The 25,463-nt window shown below is 38.7% G+C and overlaps 1 protein-coding gene across 12 annotated transcripts in view; it reads right to left on the reverse strand.

Annotated features, from left to right (window-relative positions):
- CNTN4 (contactin 4) overlaps positions 1 to 25,463 on the reverse strand; it is a 985,842-nt gene that overhangs the window by 32,321 nt on the left and 928,058 nt on the right. For 11 of the 12 annotated variants that reach the window (XM_055259613.2, XM_055259612.2, XM_063630715.1 and 8 more), the window contains 2 exons: positions 5,946 to 6,121; positions 1,232 to 1,352 (listed from right to left, as the gene is read on the reverse strand). In XM_055259613.2, coding sequence (XP_055115588.1) covers positions 1,232 to 1,352; positions 5,946 to 6,121 — 297 coding nt within the window. The remainder of the gene's footprint in view (positions 1 to 1,231; positions 1,353 to 5,945; positions 6,122 to 25,463) is intronic. The other variant, XM_055259617.2, reaches the window with a different exon arrangement.

Below are 25,463 nucleotides of genomic sequence, written 5' to 3' on the forward strand. Positions count from 1 at the left end.
GAAATAAACACATTTCTGTAAGTTATTCTGTGGGCAGATCTACCTCGGTTGGAAGTTTTTTCTCATTTCTAGCCCTTGTCTGCATTGTTACTGAACGTTTTTTTAAAGGCAATTTAAAGGGGAACAAAGCAGACACACTGGAATCGCTATTTTTCTTGAACCTCTCTTCACAATTAGTTTAAGTTGCTAACTCCCACACATTTCCCCCCCCCCTTACATTATGCCTAGGGGATACAGCAACACTCTTTATGGCTTCCAATAATACCTTGTTCTCTGTGCGTGCAGATTAGCCCTGCCTCCAATTCTCATACCCCAAATTTTTATTTTCTTGCATTCGAAGTTTTGCCATGCACTCTGCCAGCCGGCCAAAGATGCCTGAACACCAACAGTTAGGGATTCTGATGGAGATTCTACCCAAGAGATTATTTTGATGTCTGGATTGGCCTCTATTTTAATGCCATAGAAAACCCCCGAGCATGCATAGGTTGGATTCTGGTATGCACAATGGTTTGTGAAGATTTTAATTTTCATTTAAAAATATTTCTTAAAAGTCCATTTACAGTTCCTTTGCCAACTGGTTTGGTGAGGCTTGGAATGTACTCAGTTGGTGTTGCTCAGCCAGGGGGGTCATAGCTCTTAGGTCCAAATTAGGTCATGCTGATAATATTCAAGAGAATCTCAAAAATGTTAGTATTCACATCAACTCTCAGCTCATTTACTACATCCCAGGCAGTCAGGAAGTGTCCTCTCCCAAAACCCTATTTTAGGAACCGAACAGCACTGTGAAGTTTAGGGAAAAAAGGAAACTCAGATAAACCTGATGATGATTTTACTTAAGCTGCTGTTATACCAGTGGCCTAGGATACTAATTCAGTTTAGCCCAGATGAAACATAAAAAGGGACAGTTTAATCCTTCTTTAAACTATCTGCTTTTGTTCACCTAAATTTGTTCTAGAAGGTCATATCAACTCCAACAGCTGTAATCGGGTACTCGATTTACTCAATTATCCTTTTAGTGTAAAGTTACTGGATGTGTTCAGTGCATTTTCTGACAACCCGCACTGAGGAACTGTATATGCACCAGAAACTTCTGTGGACTGTTAGCCACTGTTTACAATGTTCAGCTTCTGCCTGACTTTTTCTCATAATTCTAAACCACTGAGGTTTTTGGAACTCTGTGCCACAGTAGATATCATGAAAATATTTCAAGAACAACAACAAAATCCAATACCTCTTACAATCAGGTCTGCGGCAGCAGATAGCCTGTCCACACTTGTTTGGACCATGCAGACATATTTCCCAGCATGCTTCAGTTGGATGTTTCGGATCATCAAATCACCAGCTGAATCCTGCTGATAAAGTAGGGGAAAGTGGCTACAATTACTTTTTAATGAGCTCTAAATATCATTATCACATGAAGGACACTGTGACTAATGGATTTATTTTACACTGGCTGATGAAAACATTAGTGATGCAAGCCATGGCCTATTAAAAATATGTGAGCCTGCCTGGGAGATAACAACACCAACATTTTCAGAACACATCTTCGACAAGACCTCAGGTGTCTGGCTTCTCTGCGTCTCTGGAGCAGTTTGCCACCCACGTTGGAAGGACGTAAGTGACATGCTACATAAGTACTACGCACTACGGTGGCTCTTGATCTAGTTTTGTGAGTTTCTTCAGAAATGCCCTCAGCCTATAGCCTTGGGTGGCACTCTAATACTTTAGAACTCTGTATTTGGAAAATGGAAGCAAGCCCACATTTGGAAGTATCTGCATTTTATTGCACAACCATTTCTTACAGCCAGCATTTTTACTGCTCCCAAGTTTGAATTAAAGGATTAGGAAGACCAGATTCTCCAAGGAAATCTCGCATCACCTAGTGTGGAACAGTGCTAATTTGTTTTCCAAATGCCAAATGCATGTTTGATTAGCAGATGAATAGGACTAATTACATCCTGGTTTGGATGTCTATGTGCCCCAGAAATATTTCTACAGCATTCGCCAGCACAGTACTTTTAAGAAATGTGAGGAGATGATTTCACAGGCTGTCACAAAGGCAGCATTTTACCTGAAGGAACACTGCTACACCTTGGAGTATGTTCATAGCCCTGTTAATCCAAAGTTTGGAGAATAGCTGCTTGAGGAAGAGACCACCCTAGAGGCCAGATTTGAAAAACTACACTTCATTCTAAACCCGTAATGGATGACAAGATAATTTAGGGTATATTGGCCCTCCTTCATTTTCCCATCCCAAACTACACAACAGGAAATTGACAGACTCTTCTGTTGCTATTTCTCCAATGACAATAGTAATGGATGATGTTTAATGGTATTTACTATATGACAGGCAGCTTCCAAGTGCTTTACCTACATTAAACTCACTAAATACTCACATGTCCTCTGAGGCAGGTATTCTTGTTATCCTTATTTTACAGATGAGGAAATTCCAGCACAAAGAGGTTAGGAGACTTGCCTAAAGTCACGTAGCTAGAAAATGGCAGAGCCGGGATTTGAACCCATTTAGTCCCTGTTCTTAACAGTAACACTAGACTAGCATCCAGAAAGACCATATCCTCATTCTATTTCAAAATTAATATGTACTTGGTTATCTCCATCGTTTCAGTACAGAGTGTCACATTCACAGGATAATGGAAGAGATAGAATTGCCAATCAGAAATAGGATTAGAAGAGATGCCAAATCATGGAGTCAAGGAAGAGCTACAGTTTTGGTGCTTAGTTGTCTTGGGCTGATTCCTGCTGTGTGAATTCATCTAAATCTCTTAATCTCTCTTGGCCTTAATTTACTGACTTTCAAAAGACCTTTATTGACCTTCATGCTAGGTTATGAAAATCAAATGAGATTATCTGTGTATGTGAAAATCTTCTGAAAATTTGAAGCGAAGGTTAACTCTAAACTGGTATTACTGACAGCCATGATCCATTTTCTTTGTGAAACAAACATGTCAAAGATGTTAAATCTAATTCAGGAAAAGCTATGGTATTTTAACCCAAAATGTCTTTTATTTGTAACACTTGGCTTCTAATCCAGATGCCACTGTTTACGGATCAAGTCTTATAATTGCTCAATAAAATGGGAAAATAATTGTTAACCTATTTGACAAGGTTTCTGTGAGGATTAAGGAGCTACTACAGTCATCCTTTGGTAGACACAGGGCATTGGACTCAGGACCCACAGTACACTAAAATCCACAAATACTCAAGTCCTGCAGTCAGCCCTCTGGAACCCAAGTACATGACAAGTCAGTCCTCCATATATGTGGGTTTCACATCCCATGAATATTGTATTTGCAATCTGAGTGTGGTAGAAAAAAAATCCACATATAAGTGGACCCATACAGCTCAAACCTGTGTTGTTCAAGGGTCAAGTGTATATAAGAAAGTACCTGATAAATGATTAGGCACTTTGCAAATATAAGGAATTATCACTATTATCATCACCATTATTAAGATTATTGATACTTTACCTAAGAAATTTCACATATGGGGACTTTGAATACAGGTTTAAATAAAAAAAATGCCCCAGGGGATGTGTGCAGGGAAGGTGGGAAGCCACATTGGCCTTAGGGAAATGCCTATAGCATCTCACTAATTCACTTTATTCATCAAGGGCTTAAATGTCAAAGAAACTTGTAGCCTGGATATTTCAGAGCACAGCAACCTATTAATAGAAAATTTTGATTTTGTGATTCAGAAGTACTGTAGTTATTTACACATTTTGACTGGATTTGTGTTTTTAAAGTAAAACTGAAACAAAGAAAAAAATAAGAGTCAGGAGTGAGGTAAGAATCTCATCAAAGCTGACCACAAAAACTTTCTCTTTCCCTTTGAAGTCATCCAGACCCAACTATTAACTAAGATCTACATTTTTTATGTTCCTACCAAAGAAAACAACAGCATCTGCTTATTTTCCACCACTGCAGTCTGTTGTGTTTCTGATAGAATACTCGGTGGGTATGGGGGGTATCAGAGGACAATGAAATAATAACTTTTATAAAACCTCAGTAGGTTAACTCTATACCAGGCATCATTTCCAGCATGCTGACTCAGCAAGTTGAAGCTGACATAGGCTTGACTTCAGAATTGCACTTGCTTATCTCTTCTATTGTCAAGTGCTGACTCCACAGACATTAATGATCCTAGTGGCTAATATACTTAGATCTCACATGCGGTTGTGCTGTCCTTAATTTTCTATGTATTTCTCAGCAGGAGTTGATTGGTGTTAGCACTAGTTTAACAGAGGAGACAGACATTTCCCATATGAAAGATGAATGTGAGCAGCTCTACGGACAGCTGTTTTTATAAAAGGTGGTCATCAGTGTTTGACTTCATTAGATGTCCATGTTTCTGCCTTAGCCCTAGCACCATTCCGGCATAAAGGCTACATGTGTCTGAACGGTAGGACATCCACTTCGATTGGTCAGACATCTGTTTTGATTGGTTGGTGCTTACGCCATTCTGAGATTTAGCATTTTTAATATCTCTCCTGCCCAAGAAATTGATTTTAATGTGAGAACATTCTGCTAAATTTATGAAGAATGTTCTCGATTTGTACTTTCCTTTTATTACAATGTTACCCTTCCTTCAATTAATACCACCATTAAAGTTTATCAAGTACTTCTTTTGTGGTAGACATTGGGCTATGTACTTTCTTAGACCTCAGGATATTAGATATCTCCAATGTCTTTGTGAAGTAGTTAATATTTCTCTCACTTAGCCAAAGTTATTAAGCTGAACCATGTGAAAGACGTCCAGAATGGTTTATGATGGCAATTTCATCCAGCCTTTCTCAATCAGGGTCCCAAGAGATAATCCCTAGTGAACCCAGGCATCCACTGATGTAACGAATTAACTTCTTTCCTGTGCCATCTAAAGTTGTACCAATCAGATACCACTCTTGGCACAGAATTGAGACAACAGTCACTGAAATTGTTTTGGGCGTTCTGTGACTCAACTGCAAAAACCCTGTTTGATAAAGGTAGTAAGAATGTAATGAACAGGGCTAGTACTGTAGTGGAAAATACGCTCTCACTATATCATATGGATGACTTTAGGCCACTTATTCTCAACATAAAGGGGGTGGACAGATTTTTATAGCAGCCTAGGAAGTGGGGTGAGCTTTTCAAGTCAGGGCCCCATTTTTATATTCTGCTCTGTTTTGGTTGGACTCCTTCATAAAAATGGCAGCCAGAGTCAATCTTTATTGTCAATGGGACCATAGAGCTGTGTTAGAGCAGAAAAAGATTTTTTGACAATGATTGTGATAGACACAAATTGTTTCCAGATTTAACCTCTTCTTGTTATGTGTTCAATGATAATACACAGTTATGGAAAGTAAGGCATTTTGAAAATCCAATCATTTTGAATTCAAATTACCTGGAGATAGTAAATAACCCAATCAGACTTTCAAATTCAAGAAAGAAAACCCTAAATTCACAATGATGAGCCTTCTACAAGGTCAAAGGGAGTTTAATTAGCAACCGAAAAACAGAAGGAAACTATCCTTAAGCTATTTTCTTGACCAGATTCTAGGGCATATGATATGATATGTGACATAGAGTTTGAGATTTGAAGTTTTAAGCTGAGTTCCACAATTCAGTAGCTATGAGGCCAAGGCAAGTCATCCAATGCCTGTGAGCCTTAGTTTCTAATCCATACACAGGAATGAATAATTAACCTGTAGGATTGGTGCCAGTTAGAGAGCAGTCCTGCCATATAGGGTTGTTCAGTGAGTGATGCCACATTTCTTGTGCAAAAAGGAGCAGGAATTAACCAAGAGTTTCTTTCCATAAGATTACTTGAACAAAATTCTAAAAGAGTAACTTTAAATATATTGTTAAGTTGGTCTAAACAAGTTAGAGTCAGTTTCGAGAAGTTCATTTGCATACTGTGTTTCCCGTGGATAGTTTGATATTAACACTTACCCCTCCAACTCTTTCAAAGTGGTCCCCATCTCTGTCAAAGTCTATCAGGTGTCCATTAAATGACCAAGTAAACACGATGTCTAGCGAGTGATCATGCGTTACCTGGCACGGCAAAACAATACTTTCTCCAACAGTGACATCCATACTGGAAGGGGGCACCATTACCCTTGTTGGATCTGGAGAGTTAAAACAAAACAATAGCAACAACAAAGTCTGTGAGCTTGTGTGGAAATAAAATGTGGAGTCCAAGAGCAGGATGAAATACTGAGTAATTTTGCTTTATTTTTTCTGAGGCTGTGACCAGCAAACCTCAGTCATCTGGGAAGCTCAAACTTAGGCCAGGAGGTCATTTTTAATATGAAAAGATGAAAACACTCATTATGTGAGCCTTCTCAGAGTAACAGAACTCAGCCAGGGAGCATGGAGGTGAGATCTCTAAAGATGCTCATGGAAGGGCTTACTTTCTGGCAGCCTGTTCTGAATTGCCTCTTTGAAAAGGTTTTCGTCTCTCTCCAGTTTTACTAGAAAGCTACATTTCAGCTGAGTGCAAACAGGAAAAATCCATGTTGATTTGAAGTTTGTTAGGCTCTTTTTTTCTATTGTAAAAGTAATAAATGTTTTAGCACAGGTAATTTAGGAAATTCAGGAAAATTAAAAGAAGGAATAGAAAAACAAATCCTACCCAGATAAAACATCTATTTTCAGGGTGGTATAATTTCCACCAGTCTTTTTGGTTCATAGTTCTTCAGTTGTTTTGTTTTATACCATTATAAAAATGAGACACACATGATTTTCCTTTTTCTCCTCAATATTGTATAGGCATGTTTATTCCTTTGTCAACATAATTTTATAATCTGCCTTAAGCTTACAGTTTTAACCATTCTGAAACTAGTTGGCATTTTAGCAAATTTTATTAGACATTTTTCTAATATTTATAATTAGAAATCATAAATAATGCTGTAATGAACATCACTGACAAAATGATATAGGTATATTACTGTTTTAAAACAAGGACCATCAATTAGCTTTAAAATTCACCCTTTACATTACAGTTTAAACTGGGAATAGAATGTGCTTGCTTAGCTGAGACAGTTTATGAACTCCAAAACTACATTCACACCCATAGTGCCTTATTTTTCTGCAACATGATTTCATAAATGGTGTCAGAGAGTACACAAGTGAGAAGCAGTTTGAATTCAATGTAAAGGCCATATACATGCCTAAAGAATAAAATTCTGAATTAGGCCATATTCCAGAAATTTCTATATACTAAACCAAACCGAGCCAATCAAACAATTACAAAGAAGACAAACCAAAACCAAACCAAATAATAAAAGAACACTGACTAATCCTCTCCCATAGTCATGGGATTGCATTTCAGGCTGTGAGGTATATAAATATTTATTCAGGGAACCTCTTGGATTAAAATATCCGCTGGGAATTTTGAAATTGTATCTGATAGGAGAATTTTTGTGAGTCTTACTTACTGATAACCCACGCTAAAATGTCCTCTTTAAAGAGAGTATTTAAAACATTTTTTCTATCCTTTTATCCAACTACAGAAAGAAAATCTCTCAGTTAGAAAAGGGAAATCTCTTTTCTAAATAGGTTATAATCTAGTAGTGGGATATAATTTTGCTGTTTTTTAAAAAATAGGAAAAGATCATGATAAGTAGATTAATGTGCTTTTAGTCACTGTTAAATGAGTGATGTCCATGAAATGAGAAGTGAACAACGGGTACTGCTAGCAAAGAGGTAATGGGATAGAAAACCCCTGATTTAAAAGACTGAGGCTTTTGAGGGCTACATAATAAAAATCTGCTATATTGATTCACTTACCATCAGGAATAGATAGTGATGAAGTTGTTTTTTTTTTTTTTTTAATGAGGAAAAGAGGTAAGTACAAATCTCACTCTAAGCAAACATCAAGGAATAGCCCCATTTTGACTTAACACGTCATTTGACATTTTTTAATTTACATTTTCCTCAAGAAAAAATGAAGACTGAAACAGATCCCAGGCTAAAATGATATACCTCTATGGGTTTTATTTGATAAAGATGTTGCCTAATTCTACTTTAAATAGCTGCCCACTGATTCTGCAATTTAGATTTTTCACTTTAATTCATTTATTTCTTGATTTATCCACCAAGCATGGATTGTGTTTACATGGATAACACATATAACAGAGGCTGAAGGAATAAGAACATTCATAATAACTGAGTCCCTTAGCACTATTAAGCACTTTACATGGATTATTTCATTTATTCCTAACAAATAGGTACTATTATCATCCCTATTTAACAAATGAGCAGACTGATGTCTAAGAGTCATTAAGATATGGTCTGTTGTGTGATTCTGCCTTTCTTTTCACTGAAAACATGACGTCCACACGCAAATCATGCAGAGAATAAGTCTAAGGGCATAATATAGCAATTTGCACTCTTCATTATGTGTAGTCAACTGAAGATATTCAAATGCAGAAGGAACTCAAAGAATTTCTGCCATGGGGTGCAGATGGTTGCAGAAGGCTTCATTGCATGTGTAATGAAGTTACTGCCTTAGACAGGTAACAAGCAGTGATGATTTTATGCCTAAAACGCTGGTTCTAGCTCTAAGCCTACACATCAAACTTATGAGTGTGGAGTCACATGTCCAGGCTCCAGTCCCTAAAACTGTCTGGTCTCCCCATTTCCTGACAACTTTTGGGCAAGCAGCAAGGAGTTGGCACATACCCCAAAGCATGGAGCCATTTGAAATTCTGGCTTACGTTTCTGAATGACATTTCTTTCCTAAAGAAACGTTCACCTCTTTATGCACATGTACGGATCTGGGACAGATTTTTATTATTGGTAAACTTAGCTGTCTTTTAACCAAGGACCAGAGAAGTTCCCTGAATCAAGGATTATGTTGGTATAGTTGTTGTGCTGACAGCTGCTGATTCATTAACTCAGCACTTGTCGCCGATTCATGTTCTGAGCCTTAAAGTAGCAAGAATCAATGCAACGTCATGCACTGTACACATACCAGAGAGGTCTCCTAGGGACAAGAAAAGATTAAACTAAAGAGGTTCAAAATCTCATTAGCAACTTGGTTTTCTCAAAGTGTATGTTTGTTCAGTACTGTTGTTTTCTATGTTGTGAAGTTTGATGCTTTTTACTTGATTAATTTCCTAAAATTTGAATACAAACCCTGTATACAAACAAACAGATGGCTTCCTGCAAAACAAACTGTCTCCTCTCCTCTGGTTTTAATTCATCAAGATCAGGAAGAACCTATATTTATGACTTCTGTTCTGAAGAGTCACTTCAGCTATTGTTCTGTGCATAGAACTCTCAAAGGCAATTAGAACTCAAGATGTGAACTGATGGCTGGATTTGGATGTAATTAAATAGCAACAATAAATAGGACCAACAACATCCCTAAACTTTCGTACTTGTGGTTGGTTCATACTGTGTAGAATGATAAATTCTGAACTCCAGAGGACTGACGCTTAAAAATATATATCTATTTACCAAGTGCTTAATTCTCCTAGAGTAAAAAAAAAAATTATTTTACTTTCTACAGTGTTTTCTATAATGTATAAATGACAAAAGGTAAACTAACTGCTTTGTTCTAAGGATTATAACCATGAGGAAGAGTTAATTATTAACCATAATTAGGGCCGGGCGCGGTGGCTCACGCTTGTAATCCCAGCACTTTGGGAGGCCGAGGCGGGCGGATCACGAGGTCAGGAGATCGAGACCACGGTGAAACCCCGTCTCTACTAAAAATACAAAAAATTAGCCGGGCGTGGTGGCGGGCGCCTGTAGTCCCAGCTACTCGGAGAGGCTGAGGCAGGAGAATGGCGTGAACCCGGGAGGTGGAGCTTGCAGTGAGCCGAGATTGCGCCACTGCACTCCAGCCTGGGCGACAGAGTGAGACTCCGTCTCAAAAAAAAAAAAAAAAAAAAAAAAAAAAAAAAAAAAAAAAAAAAAAAAAAAAAACCATAATTATTAATAATATTAACTACTCAGTTAATAATCAGATCCACAATTAGATGTATAAATTACAACACTTATCCAAGGCTTATTACATTCTCACTTTCACTGTTGGTGGAAAGACTTTCTGATTTATAGCTTTTATTATCTCTAAAAAGAAGTGTTTTGGGGTCCATTGGATAAGGATTCTATTTTTTAAAACACTACACTGTTTTATATTTTGTATTTTTTGACAGGGTCTTGTTCTGTTGCCCAAGCTGGAGTGCAACAGCATGATCAAAGCTCACCATAACTTCAAATTCTTGGGCTCAAGCAATCCTCCCATCAAGATAGAACTAGGGGCATGCAACATCACATCCAGCTAGTATTTTATTTTATTTTATTTTTATTTTTGAGATGGGGTCTCATTCTGTCCCTGAGGTTGGAGTGCACAGGCACAATCTTGGCTCACTGCAGCCTCCGTATCTCAGGTTCAAACGATCCTCCCACCTCAATCTCCTGAGTAGCTGAGACCACAGGTGCACACCACCATGCCCAGCTAATTCTTTTTTTTTTTTTTTTTTTGTATTCTTGGTAGAGACAGGGTTTTTGCCATGTTGCTCCAGCTGGTCTTGAGCTCCTGAGTTCAGGCAATCTGCCTGCCTCACCCTCCCAAAGTGCTGGGATTACAGGCATGAGCCACTGGTGCCTGGCTAATGTTTTATTATTATTTTTTTTATAGACACAGGGTCTTGCTTCGCTGCTCAGGTCGGTCTCAAACTCCTGGCCTCAAGAGATCCTCCCGCCTTGGCCTCCCAAAGTGCTGGGATTACAGGCGTGAGCCACCATACCTGGCTGATAGTTCTTATTATCTGCAAAAATAAGTGCTTTTCGGTCCACAGGATAAGAATTCCATTTCAATGTTGCTTTCCTGATACCCTACCAATCCTTCCATTTTTAGTTTATAATTTATCTTTCATTTACAGTGCCAAGATCTTCACTTGGTGCCTATCAGGATAGTATTTAATGTGTGTTTTAGTCATCTTCATTCATGGAAGGAGACACATCCCTTTTGCTAACAAATTTCTTGACTGTAATGGTTTTGATGATGCCTTTCGGTAGAGTTGTATCTTTTTTCCTTAAATTAGTTTTTATAGGGACAATTTAAAAGTGGGATTCTTCAAAGGCCTGGAGCTAGTCAAAGAGCAGACAGCAAGCAAACCTCAAATGACACAAGGGGACTGGTCAGAGAATTATTTTTAATAATATTTAAATGCCACAGCAAAGAGTTTTGATTAATGATGACAATAATCCTGAGGTAGCATCTCTAGGGATAAATTTCAACATTGTATAGTTGGCACCATTTTTTCAATAAAAATCAGTGCAAGATAAACTGTATCAATTCTGCATAAAACACACATCTAAAAGGCATACCCTAAACATTAGATGAGAATCAAAACTCACAGTGATTTCAAGTGGGACCAACCTTTTCACCTAGGCAAACTTTAATAGGGATAAAGGCAAAAAACCACACTTAAAAAATCGGCTACTAGGTACATGCTGGGGGATTGGCAGCTCACATGGATAATACCTGAGCATTTCAGTGCTCATGGAGTCCGTGCAGACGCCAAAGAAAGGGAATGCAATCTTAGGTTGCATTAATAACACATGATGTTCCAATTTAGGGAGGTAATAGTCTGGTTGTATTTTGCATTAGACCACAGCTTACTAGGAACATGTTTTGGATTCATTGCATTGATACATTAGTATACCTGGGTTAGAGAAAGATATAATAATTCCATAATAGCTAAAATAACTGAAAGTGTTTGGCATGAGAAAGGTAAATTAGGAGAGACGTGACAATAGTTCTCAAATATGTGAAGGGCTTATAGGCAGAAGATAAGCTAAGATTATTTTGCATTGCCCCAAAGTAGAAAGCAAAGAGTAACTACAAACAGGCATATTTTGGCTCTGTAGAAGGAAGAACTTTCTACTATTTTGACCTTTCCAACAGGGAAATAGGCTGCCACAGAAGAACATAAATCTCCATTTCTGGAGGTCTTCAGGTGGAGGTGGGCACCCTCAGAGAGGGGATGCCAGGTTCTGCTAATGGCCAGCCAGGCTGGAAAAAGCCTACTGTCTTGAAGAGCCCATGAATCCGAGCCACCTCCCGACATTCCCTTCCTGGCCACCCTGTTCACTGGTGATCCTATCCCTCCATGAAGCTCATCTGAATTAACTGTTCTTTTTTCTTCAACATTAAGCTAGTGCGTTGTTGTGCAAAATCATTTCTCTGTTTTACACATGTCCTGCTTCTCCCCCTGTAACTGATCAGCTTTCTGGGAGTCAGGGACTAGATCTTACACTTTTGTAAGCCCCTGGTGCCTAGTTCTGTTCCTACTCATGAGAGTTGGTTAAAGATAAGTTATGGAAGATCTGTGAGTGGCCCTGTTGGAGACTGATGAAAATAAGGTCTTAAATCTTGAAGTATTGTAAATCAGGAAGCTATATTAAGTATTTCTTATTATTTACTCTCACTTATGTCGAATATGGAATTTTAAAAAGGAGCCACTTGAAGGTTAACTCAGCACTCACCATGCAAGCACTGGCCCTTCATCTGTGTTTATTACTGAATTTGCTTATAAGGCCACATTTTGTACTTTTTTCTTGATTTTAAAAAATAATTTATTTTGAAATAATTTCAAACTTATAGGAAGTTTGCCAGAAAAGTACAAAGAACTCTTTCACCTTCACATAGACTCCTCAGTAGCTAATATTTTACTGTATTTGCTTATTTTCTTCTCCCCCATATACATACACGTGTGCGTGTGTGTGTGTGTGTATACACATCCACACACCTCTTCTCCCTACCATATACACACAAATATACACACACACACACACACACACACATATACATATATACACATATATACATGGTGTTTGCCTGGCTTCTCCATCTTATTCTTACCATTTACACCCTTGTAAATAATGAGTATTTTGGCTGGCTGCGGTGGCTTATGCCTGTAATCCCAGCATTTTGGGAGGCCGAGGCGGGCAGATCACTTGAGGCCAGGAGTTCCAGACCAGCCTGGCCAACATGGTCAAATCCTGCCTTTACTAAAAAAAATACAAAAATTAGTTGAGTGTGGTGCACTTGTAGTCCCAGCTACTCAGGAGGCTGAGGCAAGAGAATCTCTTGAACTCTGGAGGTGGAGGTTGCAATGTCGTACCACTCCACTCCAGCCTGGGCAACAGAGTGAGACTCTGTCTCGAAAAGAATAATAAACTAAAATAAATAAATAAATAATGAGTACTTTGTGGGGAGATATTCCAAGATTACACCAGTACCTGATGGTCATCAGACTTGTACCCACCAGCCTTAGAATCCATTGATGACTCCTGCCTGAATTAACGACTTTTATGATGGTTATCCAATGGTGATTCTCCATTGCTATCTTTCCTTCTACATATATCAGCTGACATTCTACTCTAAGGAAGAGTGTTCCCCTTTCCCCCATTTATTTATATACTTACTTACATTAGGATAAATTCATGGCTTATTTTGACAGGTGGTAATACATTACTATCATTATTTACACTGATGCTCAAATTGTCCCCATTTTGACCAATGGGAGTCCTTTTAAGTTGGGCTCTTTGTATGTTTTACACTTTACTATTATTCATTAAGTGTTTCTTTACTTTCTGGTCCAGTAAGGTTCACGTTATACTTTTTTCCTGCAATAGTACTAGAATCAGTCATTTCGTCAGGGAGCTCTGGTTCTTTTTAGGTGGAGGATACTTTGAGAAACCAAGAGGTGGAGACCTGATGTGCTTATTGTTACTAAGGGTCATTGATCCTAGGCCCTCTCAGCAACAGAGCTGGGAAATATCTGTGTGGGTATACATGTATAATACCTACACATCTATAAGTATTTCTATATCTTGTCCTGAAAACATTTCCTAATTTGCTTAATCAACTTACATTTTGTTCAGTATAACCAATCTGCCAACCTTGCCAGGTGTCTCCTCTGCCCACCACCTCTATACCCACCCACAACCATGTCTCCATACAGCTCTGCAACCCACTTCACCATTCTTCATCCTCACTCACTGTGATTACTCTTCTGTGCCAGACAGGAAAGGAAAGGTTGCTCAGATTACTTTGGTACTTAAAATGTAAATATTTAAAATGAATACTCCACAGAACAATAAAATAAAAAAGATGGCGAACGCTAATTCTAGAGAATACGCCATTTAAAAATTAAAGTTTTATGCTACTTATAAAAAGAAGAACGAATAAAGCAAATGTATCAGTTCCCTAAAATTTAAACACTGAGTTTCTGCATTTCACACCAGGGAGAAAATCTGAATTAATACTTTCATAAAAAACCTTTTGTCAGGAGCAAGGCATTACTTAAAATTATATTTAGTTTTTAGAGAATAATTCATCCTTAAATGGGAGAAATACTGATTAATTTTATAATTACTATTCTCTGCTGGGTCATTAGGATCTACATTTTGAAGCAGCTATCAAAACAAACAAATGGAAAAACCACAGTTTCCAGTTTGTTCTATTCCTCCTGAGTTACTTTTCAGAAACAAATCCATTCTGTTAGGAAGGTAAGGAGGGAAGTAGGAAATGATGGATGGGGTCGGTGAGGTTATCCTTGAGAAATCTACATATACTTAGCTAAAAGTCCTTTTCAGGTGGCTCCGTTATTGCTACTTTTGAAGGTTCCATTTGTTCTATTTGCTGATTGTCTCTTATGGTGGCAGACTTCCTCAAGGTCTTTGTAATTTTGGTTTGGGAGTTCATCTTATAAGTGAAGTTTTTTCTTCCTCATGAGCACCCACTTCTCCCTGTTGTGTGTCTGTAAAGGCCTGAATCAGGTTATGTGAAAAATTTCGGGTTTGCACTTCACAGCATAGCAAAATAAAGGGCATTGCACCCAATACTGTACAGGTCTGACTCTTTTGGGGGTGGCCTTGTTGCCCATTCTGGCCACAGGTAAATGTCCTTTAAAGGTCTCAAATCTGGGTAGAATTTTTTTTTGTCTGCCCCAGGTTCCTGGAAGGGAGCTCAGCTCCAAGTCCTGATTTTAGGGATAAGCTTTAAATGCTGAAATACCCTGATGAAATAAAATCTGTTCAGGTTATCATCACTCACATAATATCAGACATCTATATATGTAGTTTTTTCCTGTCTACTTTGCTTACAATTTTGCTCTTTGGAAAATCCTTTACACATTTGATCTCTTTTAGACACATTTACTTTTCACTAAGATTTGTTTTCCATTGAGGAACGATGCCTGTGAATTGAGAATTTTTACAATTTTAAAACATAGGCTAGTTCTCTCAATAGCACCCTTATTTATCTTGCTTCTCTTTTTGTTAACATAATTAAAATATGACTTTGCTTTAACAAGAAGGGAAGAGGAACCAATTGGAAAAAGAACAATAAATGTATTTTGGCCAAAGACAAGTAAGTCTGCCCTTTTAGGTGGCAGAAGAAAACACAGCACTAGTATAGGGCACTTTCACAAGTCAAGGTTTTTAATCGATTCGTACCAAGAAGCACTGCCACATAGTATTGTGACCTGGTTCTTGGAACAATGTATACAACTTGACAAATGACATCAGAGGAAAACACAAGGCAAATTTTGACCCCAGTAAGCGTGAGCACAAACTGGAGCCTTCTGTAAAGCAATTTACAAATCGCCCCTGAGCGGAATGCTTACCGATCTATTTTCAAGGACTGGGGGAAAATCACAAAGCAGAGCTGCTTAATAAGCTTGACTGCCACAAATGGAAACTGCTATGCACAAGCCAATTGAGGGTGGCCAAGTGTAGGTGCTTGGGAAACATGCAGCCAAGTGGTAATCACATTTATTAGATTTGCCTGGTCAAAATGTGTAGCATAAAGCACCTATTTAATTATGAAGACTGTTCTAATGATGCTCAAATACTCTTGGTTGCCTCCCAAGTCTCTAACTTGGTTACAACTATTAATAAGGAGATTTTTGTTTGTTTGTTTGTTTTTAATAAAAGCAAGATATAATCTGTCTTAAAGTCATTCACGGTCAACTTGTTTGTTTTTATTTTTACCCATCACCAGGGAAAGCAAACCTCCTGGGTTTGGATTCGTGCCGTGTTTCAGTAGCAGGGTTTCTCATCTGGGATGTCTTTCTAAATGCAAAGAATTTTCTGCAGGTGCCTAAGCTTCCACTATGAATAAGAATACTTCCTCAAGCAAAACAGCAAGTAATAACAGAAGAGGGAAGGGGGAAATATGTTAAATTTGCCCTCTCACATTTTCTTTTTGAAGCTTTCTTTATGATTTGAAAGAAAGGACAATCTGAAAGGACTAGGAAAAGGCTATTCTCAATGACAAATTAAATACATTGTATCTTCGAATCAAGGTATAATTAAAATCACTCTATGGCGTGCCTTTGACTGTGATGGAAGACAAAAAAGAATCATAAATGGGAACCACAGATATCTTTTACCCACGGAGAAACATTTTCATCAAATAATAATTAGAATGTTTTCTGTTTATTTCAGTGACTGCACATAAGTAACTCTCCCTTATGACTCACTGAGCAAAAGAGTCCCCCCAAAATCCCATTAGTATCAGTGAAATACAGTAAATTTCATCACAGTCAATGTGTAAGAATGGCATAATCAGATCTTTGCTGATTAAAGGAATGTGTTATTGCATCTGCTGGGCATTGGGCTGCATCTACTGATAAAAAGTAAGCGAATATTTACTTAAACTATGAAAGAAAGGAAATGTACACCTTGAGGCAAGGACAATGAATTCCCAAGACAATGCCTTCCATTGTGATTACATTCAAAGGAACAACCAAGTGCCCATTCACACACAGTGCAATGTGGGGAAGTATTAATATTCTGGACAGCAGATGGTGCTGAAACCTCAGAAGAAGGAGAGTGTCCCTCTTTTTCTGTTTAACCTGCTCCTGTCAGCAATTTTCTACGTTTTCAGATTCCTCTGTTTAAGGACTGCATCTTGGGAAAGAAGCAATAATTCGCATATTCTAAAGCAGTACTCCTTTGTTTGCTTATAGATTTGAGATGAGGTCGCTGAGGAGCATATGAAGCTTAAAATAGAAGGTATTAATATGTTGGTAGACAATATTAGCTACCCTCTATTTGATGTAGGTAGGATTGATTTACAATGCTTTCTGCAAAACAAAACCTTAAACAATCCTCCCTCCCCCACCCCCAATAGTCTGGTCCACCACTGACTAGCTTGTTTGAGGACTTGTCTGTAATTCTAAGTGAGCTTTTTCCTGAAACCCTTCAGAATGGGCAACTATTAATAGATTTAGGTCCCCTGCAATTGTTGAAATGCCCCCTTTGTGTGCAGCTAGGTAAGGCATTATGAGTTTAACTAAAAGAGACTCTTCTTCCTGCTGCATTGCTTGCTTCATAGTGAGATCTATATACACATTCAATGAAATTTAAAGGAGGGAGAATAAAAATCTGAAGAGCCCCGAATTAAGACTTTGTTACTGTTTTTCATTTCGGAGAGAAAGAGGCAAATCACTGGAAAACTCACTCTTGTAAGGAAGAACTACTCTCTGGAGCCGGTTTGAGGGTCACTGCACATTTAGTCCAATCTTCCACACTAGAGATAGGGAAACTTTTCTCTCTATTGAGAGCTGCTGACCCAAAGGGGAAAAAAAAAATCAATCGAGGGTCACGGAAGTACAAAGCAACTTAATTTAGTTTATTTTCAGAGAGATGTTTACAACTTTTCATGTCTTTTAAATTAGGTACAGGGAACATAAAATTTAAAGATAAATCAAATAATTTAAAAGTTAGATCTAATCTAATATAAAGGATAATGGAGGTGGAAAGAATGCTAAAGCCAAGAGGCAAGGAAAAGGAGATGAAAATGCAGAGAAACAGAGCAAGACAGACAAGCAGAGAGCAACAGAATCCTCTACTCCACAAAGACATCACATGCTAATAAATGACATTCACACCAAGTGGAGTAGACAGAGCCAGAAAAGAATTTTTAGAAAGTGAAAAGGCAGTCTTTTGTGGAGCACCATTCCATCTTTTGGTTTTTATGATATTAAAATAGAAACCCTTTGTTGGGCAAGCTCTATCTTTGTAATTACAGTCATTTGCAGATAAGCTGTATCTTGCCACTTCCACCTAAAGGGTGCCTGAAATTTAAGTCAGCGTTCTGATGTGACCCAAAGTCCCACATTTTCCAAATCCACATTTACTGTTCTCTAAAATGACAAGTAGGCTTTGCCATAGTGATAAGTGAAGCACTCTAGTACTACTACAGACTGAAAATATTGAGAAACGGTCAGCATTAAAAATTGGCAGGATACTTCAGAAAGAGATTAAGGGCAGAAAGAGAAATAGATTTTTGGCTAGGTCTTGGTTAGTTAAAAAACATTAATGATGCCGGGCGCGGTGGCTCACGCTTGTAATCCCAGCACTTTGGGAGGCCGAGGCAGGCGGATCACGAGGTCAGGAGATCGAGACCACGGTGAAACCCCGTCTCTACTAAAAAATACAAAAAAATTAGCCGGGCGTGGTGGCGGGCGCCTGTAGTCCCAGCTACTTGGAGAGGCTGAGGCAGGAGAATGGCGTGAACCCGGGAGGCGGAGCTTGCAGTGAGCCGAGACTGCGCCACTGCACTCCAGCCTGGGCGACAGAGCGAGACTCCGTCTCAAAAAAAAAAAAAAAAAAAAACAAACAAAAACAAAAACATTAATGACTTCCTCATTCCACAAACATGTTAGTTACTTGAATTAAAACAAACAAAACCCCTAGGTAAGTGTGTTTGTGTGTGTGTGTGTGTGTATGTACATTTAAATGTCTGTTCCTCAATAAAATTTGTTAAAGTTTACAAGAATGTATTCACTTCCTAGATTATCCATTAGAATCTAATAGCTCAGTATTGGTAGGAAAGATAGTGAGGCAAGACCCAAGCCTCGGTTACAACAAATAGGTACACATTATTTGTACGTAACATGCCAACTCCCTAGGGTGTGTCTCTGGGCTGCAGTGCAAAAGAGTGAACAGAGTTTGCAAACTGCTGCAGCATCGAATAAACCAATATTCACAGAGAGACACATAAGAAAAATCATTCATTTACTCAAGCAGGCAAGATGTGCAAGGCATATGGTCCTTTGCATTTGTAGATCATTCCATAGTTTACAAAACCACTTCTTATCCATCATATGCTTGCTTTCCACAGAAAGGTTATCTTGCATTTGGTTACCATACCAGGACCTGACACTTTTTACAACCCCAGAGGGCACTTTTCATGCAGGATGCAATGTTCACTTGGGCAACGTGGCAGCCAGTAGGATACCCTGCCATTTTCCCATGGCAGGAGCTCCCAAACAATGCTGGAGCACCAGTAATAAGCAGGACTCACAGTTCACTGGAAATCAGCCCAGGTCTAGAGCTCATCTCATAAACAGTTACTAGATGTTATTTCTCAGGGAGTAAAAGACTCTCTTACTGACTCTCTGATACCAACCTAGGTTTTGCTAAAAATGTCATCATGATGAAATATATAAAACACTCAATTTAGTGCCTAAAAGCCTAGTTTCTAGGTTTGGCCATACAGCACTGATTAGGCATGAAACCACCAGCAAGCCATTCGACGTCTCTGAGCTGTAGTTTTCTTATCTATAATTTGGAGGAGATGGTATTTGGCATCCCAGGATGACTATGAAATTCAAAATGAGTTAATGGACTTTAACGTGCTTCATAAAACATAAAGAGCTAGAGAGTATGAGATACTATTATTACCATTACTATTGATGCCAAAGACTTGCATGGGGAAGAAAGGAAAAAGAGACACTTATTTTGAGAGTAAGAAGAGGGTGATGTTCTAAGGGAACCAGCTCACTGTAGTAAGTCATAGTTCCAAGGCAGCTGTTGGCTGCTTAATAAAAGCCAGTGGAGATGACAAAGTAATTTCTGGTTCAAGCATGAATGCTCAAGTACAGGAGTTTATGTTCGATTGCCAGATGCTTCAAGCTAGCAGCTAAATCCAAAGACACCAAAGACACTTCATGCGCCAATGGTAATCTGGCTTCTCAAGTCAGAGGACTGCATAAATGCACATTCCAAAAGGAAAATAAGTCACTGAAAAATTACCCAGAGGATTAATTGTGAAACTGATGAGAAAGGTGGCAAATTCAGGATAATTAAACCACAGGTTTGAAAAGGAGGTAAAACATGGAGAAAGAAAATGCAGCATCTATAGGATTGCATGATTTAAAAAAAGATTATTCTGTTTGCTAAGGATAAAGATGACCATTCACCTTGGTGCTAGAAGAGGTTACTTTAACTTGTGACTTTTGGACATCTGTCAGCCCATTGCATTTCAACAGAAGATTTAATGTATGTGTTTAAAAGAAATTGTTAAAATGTCTACCTTTATTACTCTCACCAAAAGCTAAGATTGTACTATATTTATCAAGTTGTTTAGGGATGTATTGACCAAATATTCTCCCTTTTGTTTTGTGATTATCTGATAGGTCATTTTTATGAGGAGAAAAATAACTGAAAGAAAACAAGTAGATTTCCTACTGATGCCTAGTTCCTGTGGACTGGAATTTCCATTTCAAGTTCTTAGGCAATGGTGGTTACATCACCAGTGCTGAGCACCATCACTCTCATCATCACTGCAGCTTATATACAGAAAGTGTTTACCATGTATCAGGATCTGTACTACATGGTTGCCTTTATGACCTCACTAAAATATAAGCATGTGAGAGCAGAGGACATGCCTTTCTAATTCTGCATACTTTCTACATAGCACAGTTACTGACACATAATAGGTACTCAGTAAATATCTGTAGAGTGAATGGATCACTAGCAGCTACATTTCACAACCCTATGATATAGGCATCATCATTATCATCACTGAATAGACAAAGTACCTGAGGCTCCCTTAGGGAGGTTAAATGTATTCTCTGAGGCCACAGACCTAGTTAGAAGGAGAAAACAGGTATTGGACCCAGGTATAGTTGGCTCAAAAGCCCTATAAGTTACTGATTTCCATTCCAATATCACTACAGCTCATTGCTTACTTTAATTCACTGTGAAATAGGTGTTTGGGTGGCTGACAATGTTTAGGTATAAATGAGCTTTGCCTAATTCTCTTTTTATTCTGACAGAATGTGACATGATATGTTGGAATCAGAGGTACTTGCAGAAGTCAAGACATAAAAAGCGGAAGGAAAAAATGGGAATCTGACTAAGCACAGTGTTATGAGGTAAGAAAAGGATCCAAGAGAATGGCAAGAAGCATCTCTGAGAAAGCCAAAAACGAATCATTAGATTTTACTGGCAAATGCTCCCAAACATAGTAATGTCTTGGTTATTTATGGAGCCCAGCTTCATAAATGAAGGCTCAGCTCTAGAGGAGGCAAAAATATGTGGATTTAAAACATTTCCAAGTTTTGAAAACACTCATTCTATATTCATTCTATATTTTATTATAAGATGTATATTATATATTCATTACATACTGGAAAATTAGACTCCTTGAACAGTTTAGCTTTGGGATTAAAAATGTGAACACTGAAGCCAGACTTCCTGAGTTTCAATTTTAATTCTACCACTTCCTGACTGTATTGACAAGTTGCTTATTTTCTCAGTACCTCAGATGCCCCAGATTTAATGGGAATAATAATGTATTCCTCATACTTTGAGGATTAAATGAGTGAATTAATACAAAGGCTTTTTTTTTTTTTTTTTTTTTTTTTTTTTAGATGGAGTTTTGCTCTTGTTGCCCGGGCTGGAGTGCAACGGCACAGTTTCGGCTCACTGCAACTTCTGCCTCCCAGTTTCAAGCAATTCTCTCGCCTCGGCTTCCTGAGTAGCTGGGATTACAGGCATGCACCACCATGCCTGGCTAATTTTGTATTTTTAGCAGAGATGGGGTTTTACCATGTTGGCCAGGCTGATCTCGAACTCCTGACCTCAGGTGATCTAACCGCCTCCACCTCCCAAAGTGCTGGGATTACAGGCATTAGGCACGGCGCCCAGCCAATACAAAGTTTTAAGAATAGAAGTCTGGCCAACATAGTGAAACCCTGTCTCTACCAAAAATACAAAAAATTAGCTAGGTGTGGTGGTGTGCATCTGTAATCCCAGCTACTTGGGAGGTTAAGGTAGGAGAATTGCGTGAACCCAGGAGGTGGAGGTTGCAGTGAGCCGAGATCGCACCATTGCACTCCAGCCCAGGTGACAGTGTGAGACTGTGTCTCAAAAAACCAAACCAAACAAACAAACAAACAAGAATAGAGCTTGCTACATAAAAAGTGCTCAAAAAATGCTAGCTATTACTAAGAATGTGACAGAAACAAAGATGCCTCCACGTTCACCTCAGAGTAAATGCCAAAATCCTTCCAAAGGTCAAGAATGCCCTACAGGATCTAAACTGATATTTTGTCGAATACAGACATCTTAAGTAAAAGAACCTCTTCCAGGTGTAAAAATGGATGCCTGTACCATGCAGATCCAAATGAAAACCAGCTATCTAGATTCTTGTGGTGAGGGGGTACAGATTCTAGACAGAAAGCTGCTCTTAGAGACTGGAAGTAGCTAAGAAACTGAGTTCTGAAGTCAGAAAAATCTGGATGCAAATTTTAGCTCTGCCCTTACTAGTTGACTGATTGTAGGAAAGTTCCTTGACTTGTAAGTCAGTTAATTTGTTTCTTAACTTGTAATATTCCTGTGGTTGCATATAATATGATGAATGCTTTAAGTGTTTGAATAAAGATATCATCATCATCCTCATCCTCATCGTCATCATCACTGTCATCATCACCATCATCATCATTGAAGTCTCTTGTGCCTGGGTCTGTTTTAAGTGCAGGAAGTTTCAGAGAAAGATAACTTCTCCAAACATGCAGAGATTGGGGCGGGGGAGAGTAAAATTTAGTTAGAGGAAAATGCTCATATGAATCTCCAAAGAAATATTGTGCACCTCTAAGTCATGACAAAATGTGCCTCAACTTTACAAGGAAGCTAAAGAAGAAACAAAAATGACAGCTACTAAAACTGGTAACAAATGCTCAAAACGATCTGTTGCTAGTGAAAGTATCATAAGGAAATTATCATTGTACATAGACATTTCTTTGCCAGAACAGTGTACAAACATCCAGGTAAGTAACACAGGTGCTTTCTTGCTCATTTGCCAGGGCAACACACAAAGTTTGAAGATGATCCCTAGAAAGACATCAAGTCAAGGGATTATCACGCTTGTTGTATCCACATTTCAGGACCTCCATTAACTCTCTGAACATCATCAGACACTGTGAAAAATGCTGAAGACAGGACAATATGACCCCGAGCTGAGAAGATTAATAACCGGTGAATAACTGAACTAGCTCACTGATAGTTTGCTATGCTGATTTCTACAGCTATCTTAATGGATTATTGGAGTAGTTTATGGGGCATAGCCAAAAATATACTTTATTGAGGGACATGAAAGGTCTGAGAAAAGCTTAGCTGAGAAGTATCTGACTTTAAAGAACACAGAATCTTTTTAAAGCTTTTTTTTTCCCCACTTGTCTTTTATAATTCTCCGGAGGCTAGAAATCGTACAAGGACTAAGGGTTGCTTCTGGGAGCATCAGCGCAAATGCCCACACACAGTGTAAGATTGCTTACCTCACAGGGTCACCTGAGGCATGCTGCATGACTTTGTAGAAGTGATAAACGTGAGAGGATGGGGTAGCAAACTTCAGAGGAGCAATTCTTTCTTCAATAGGAGTATGTGGAATTTACCAGTAGTGGAGATCTGCATTTCAATATGAGGGTGTACTTACATGATGCTGAACATAGATTTAGAATGCTTATCATGTTAGCGGCTAGGTGTCACTCACACTCAATCCCTGTTTCTTTTACAAGGTTATTCTAAATGAAATGGAATGGAAACTAACCATACTAAAAGCTCATGGTTGTATAGATGACCTGACACCACTGGGAAGGTGAACGACATAGGTCTTAATTTCACAGGGCCCTCCTTGTCCATGCTGTTTGGCTATATAGTACATAATTTATAAACTTGGATGATTTTACAAGGATTGAATGTTAACAAAATAACAAAAATAATCACTACAATTATGTGTCAGGCATTGTGCTGGCTTCCTTAAATTATCCATTTCTTCGTCACAATGATCCTTTTAGAGTCCTAGGAACCTTCTACAACTTTTTAAAACAGTAGTACAAGGATTTTTTTTTTTTTTAATGGCATAAGCATATAAAGACAGAGAGAATGGTTGGGAGGTATTACTATTAAAATACTGGGAAGCAACTGGATGATTAGCAGATAATGAACCCTGAATCCTAAACTGGCAGTGGGGAAAGACAAGAAACAGTCTGACTTATTCTATAGAAAAATGCCCAAAGTATCACTGGAAGTCAGGTAACAGAGCACTGGAGGATGCTGTTTAAAATCAATTAGGTCCCTATTTGCTCTCCCTTATTCCATGCATCCAGGTGACTAACCCTCCCCACCCCAGAAGTATTCTGGGATTTTACTTTCTAAGCAGATAATACAGAGGTAGGTCTCTGGGCCAGAGGACACCAGGTTGAACTGAGGCTAGCAGGGATTTAGTGAGTGTTCATATAGTGAAGCTGAGATTCTCAGTCTCCTTCCCCAAGGAGGCTCCCAGGACACTGGCATTGAGTCCTATGTTCTTCCAAATGAGACTACATACTAGATACTAGATACTCTTTCTCTAGGTAGCGATCAGCCGAAAAGAAAACACCGAAATATTAATGTGGGTATGGGGAGTTCCACAAGGAAATGGCCCAGTTCTTAGTCAATGAACATCATCTACATGTTCATGGCTTCACATTGGCTTTTTCGTGCCACATTCTTAAATATGGGCCAACAACTATGAATCAATAGACATGTGAGGACAACTAACACAAAAGATCAAGTTCAAAGCAAGCAAAAAGAAATTCTGGCTGGGTGTGGTGGCTCACGCCTGTAATCCCAGCACTATGGGAGGCCGAGGCGGGTGGATCACAAAGTCAGGAGATCGAGACCTTCCCGGCTAACACGGTGAAACCCCGACTCTACTAAAAATACAAAAAATTAGCCGGGCATGGTGGGTGGTGCCTGTATTCCCAGCTATTCGGGAGGCTGAGGCAGGAGAATGGCAGGAACCTGGGAGGCGGAGCTTGCAGTGAGCCGAGATCGTGCCATTGCACTCCAGCCTGGGCAACAGAGCAAGACTCCATCTCAAAAAAAAAAAAAAAAGAAATTCTATCATTATTATTTTCAGAGAAATATTAGATATTGAATTGACAGTAGCAAGAAAAGGGTGGTTCTTGTTTATTTGCATAAACAAGAAAAGGGTACTACAAATAAGGAACATTCAGATACTAGAAGAGAGTTCCTAAAAATTTAAGCTATGATAAGTGAAAGGTAAAGGTTAACTTGTCTAAGACTGATCTCCTGTAGGCGGGCCTCCCAGAAAAAGAGGCTCTCTGCAATGCTCCGAGGAAACTAACCATGGCCCAGTGTTTATGG

This window comes from Symphalangus syndactylus, chromosome 21 (assembly GCF_028878055.3).
Source record: "Symphalangus syndactylus isolate Jambi chromosome 21, NHGRI_mSymSyn1-v2.1_pri, whole genome shotgun sequence".
Classification (NCBI taxonomy): domain Eukaryota; kingdom Metazoa; phylum Chordata; class Mammalia; order Primates; family Hylobatidae; genus Symphalangus; species Symphalangus syndactylus.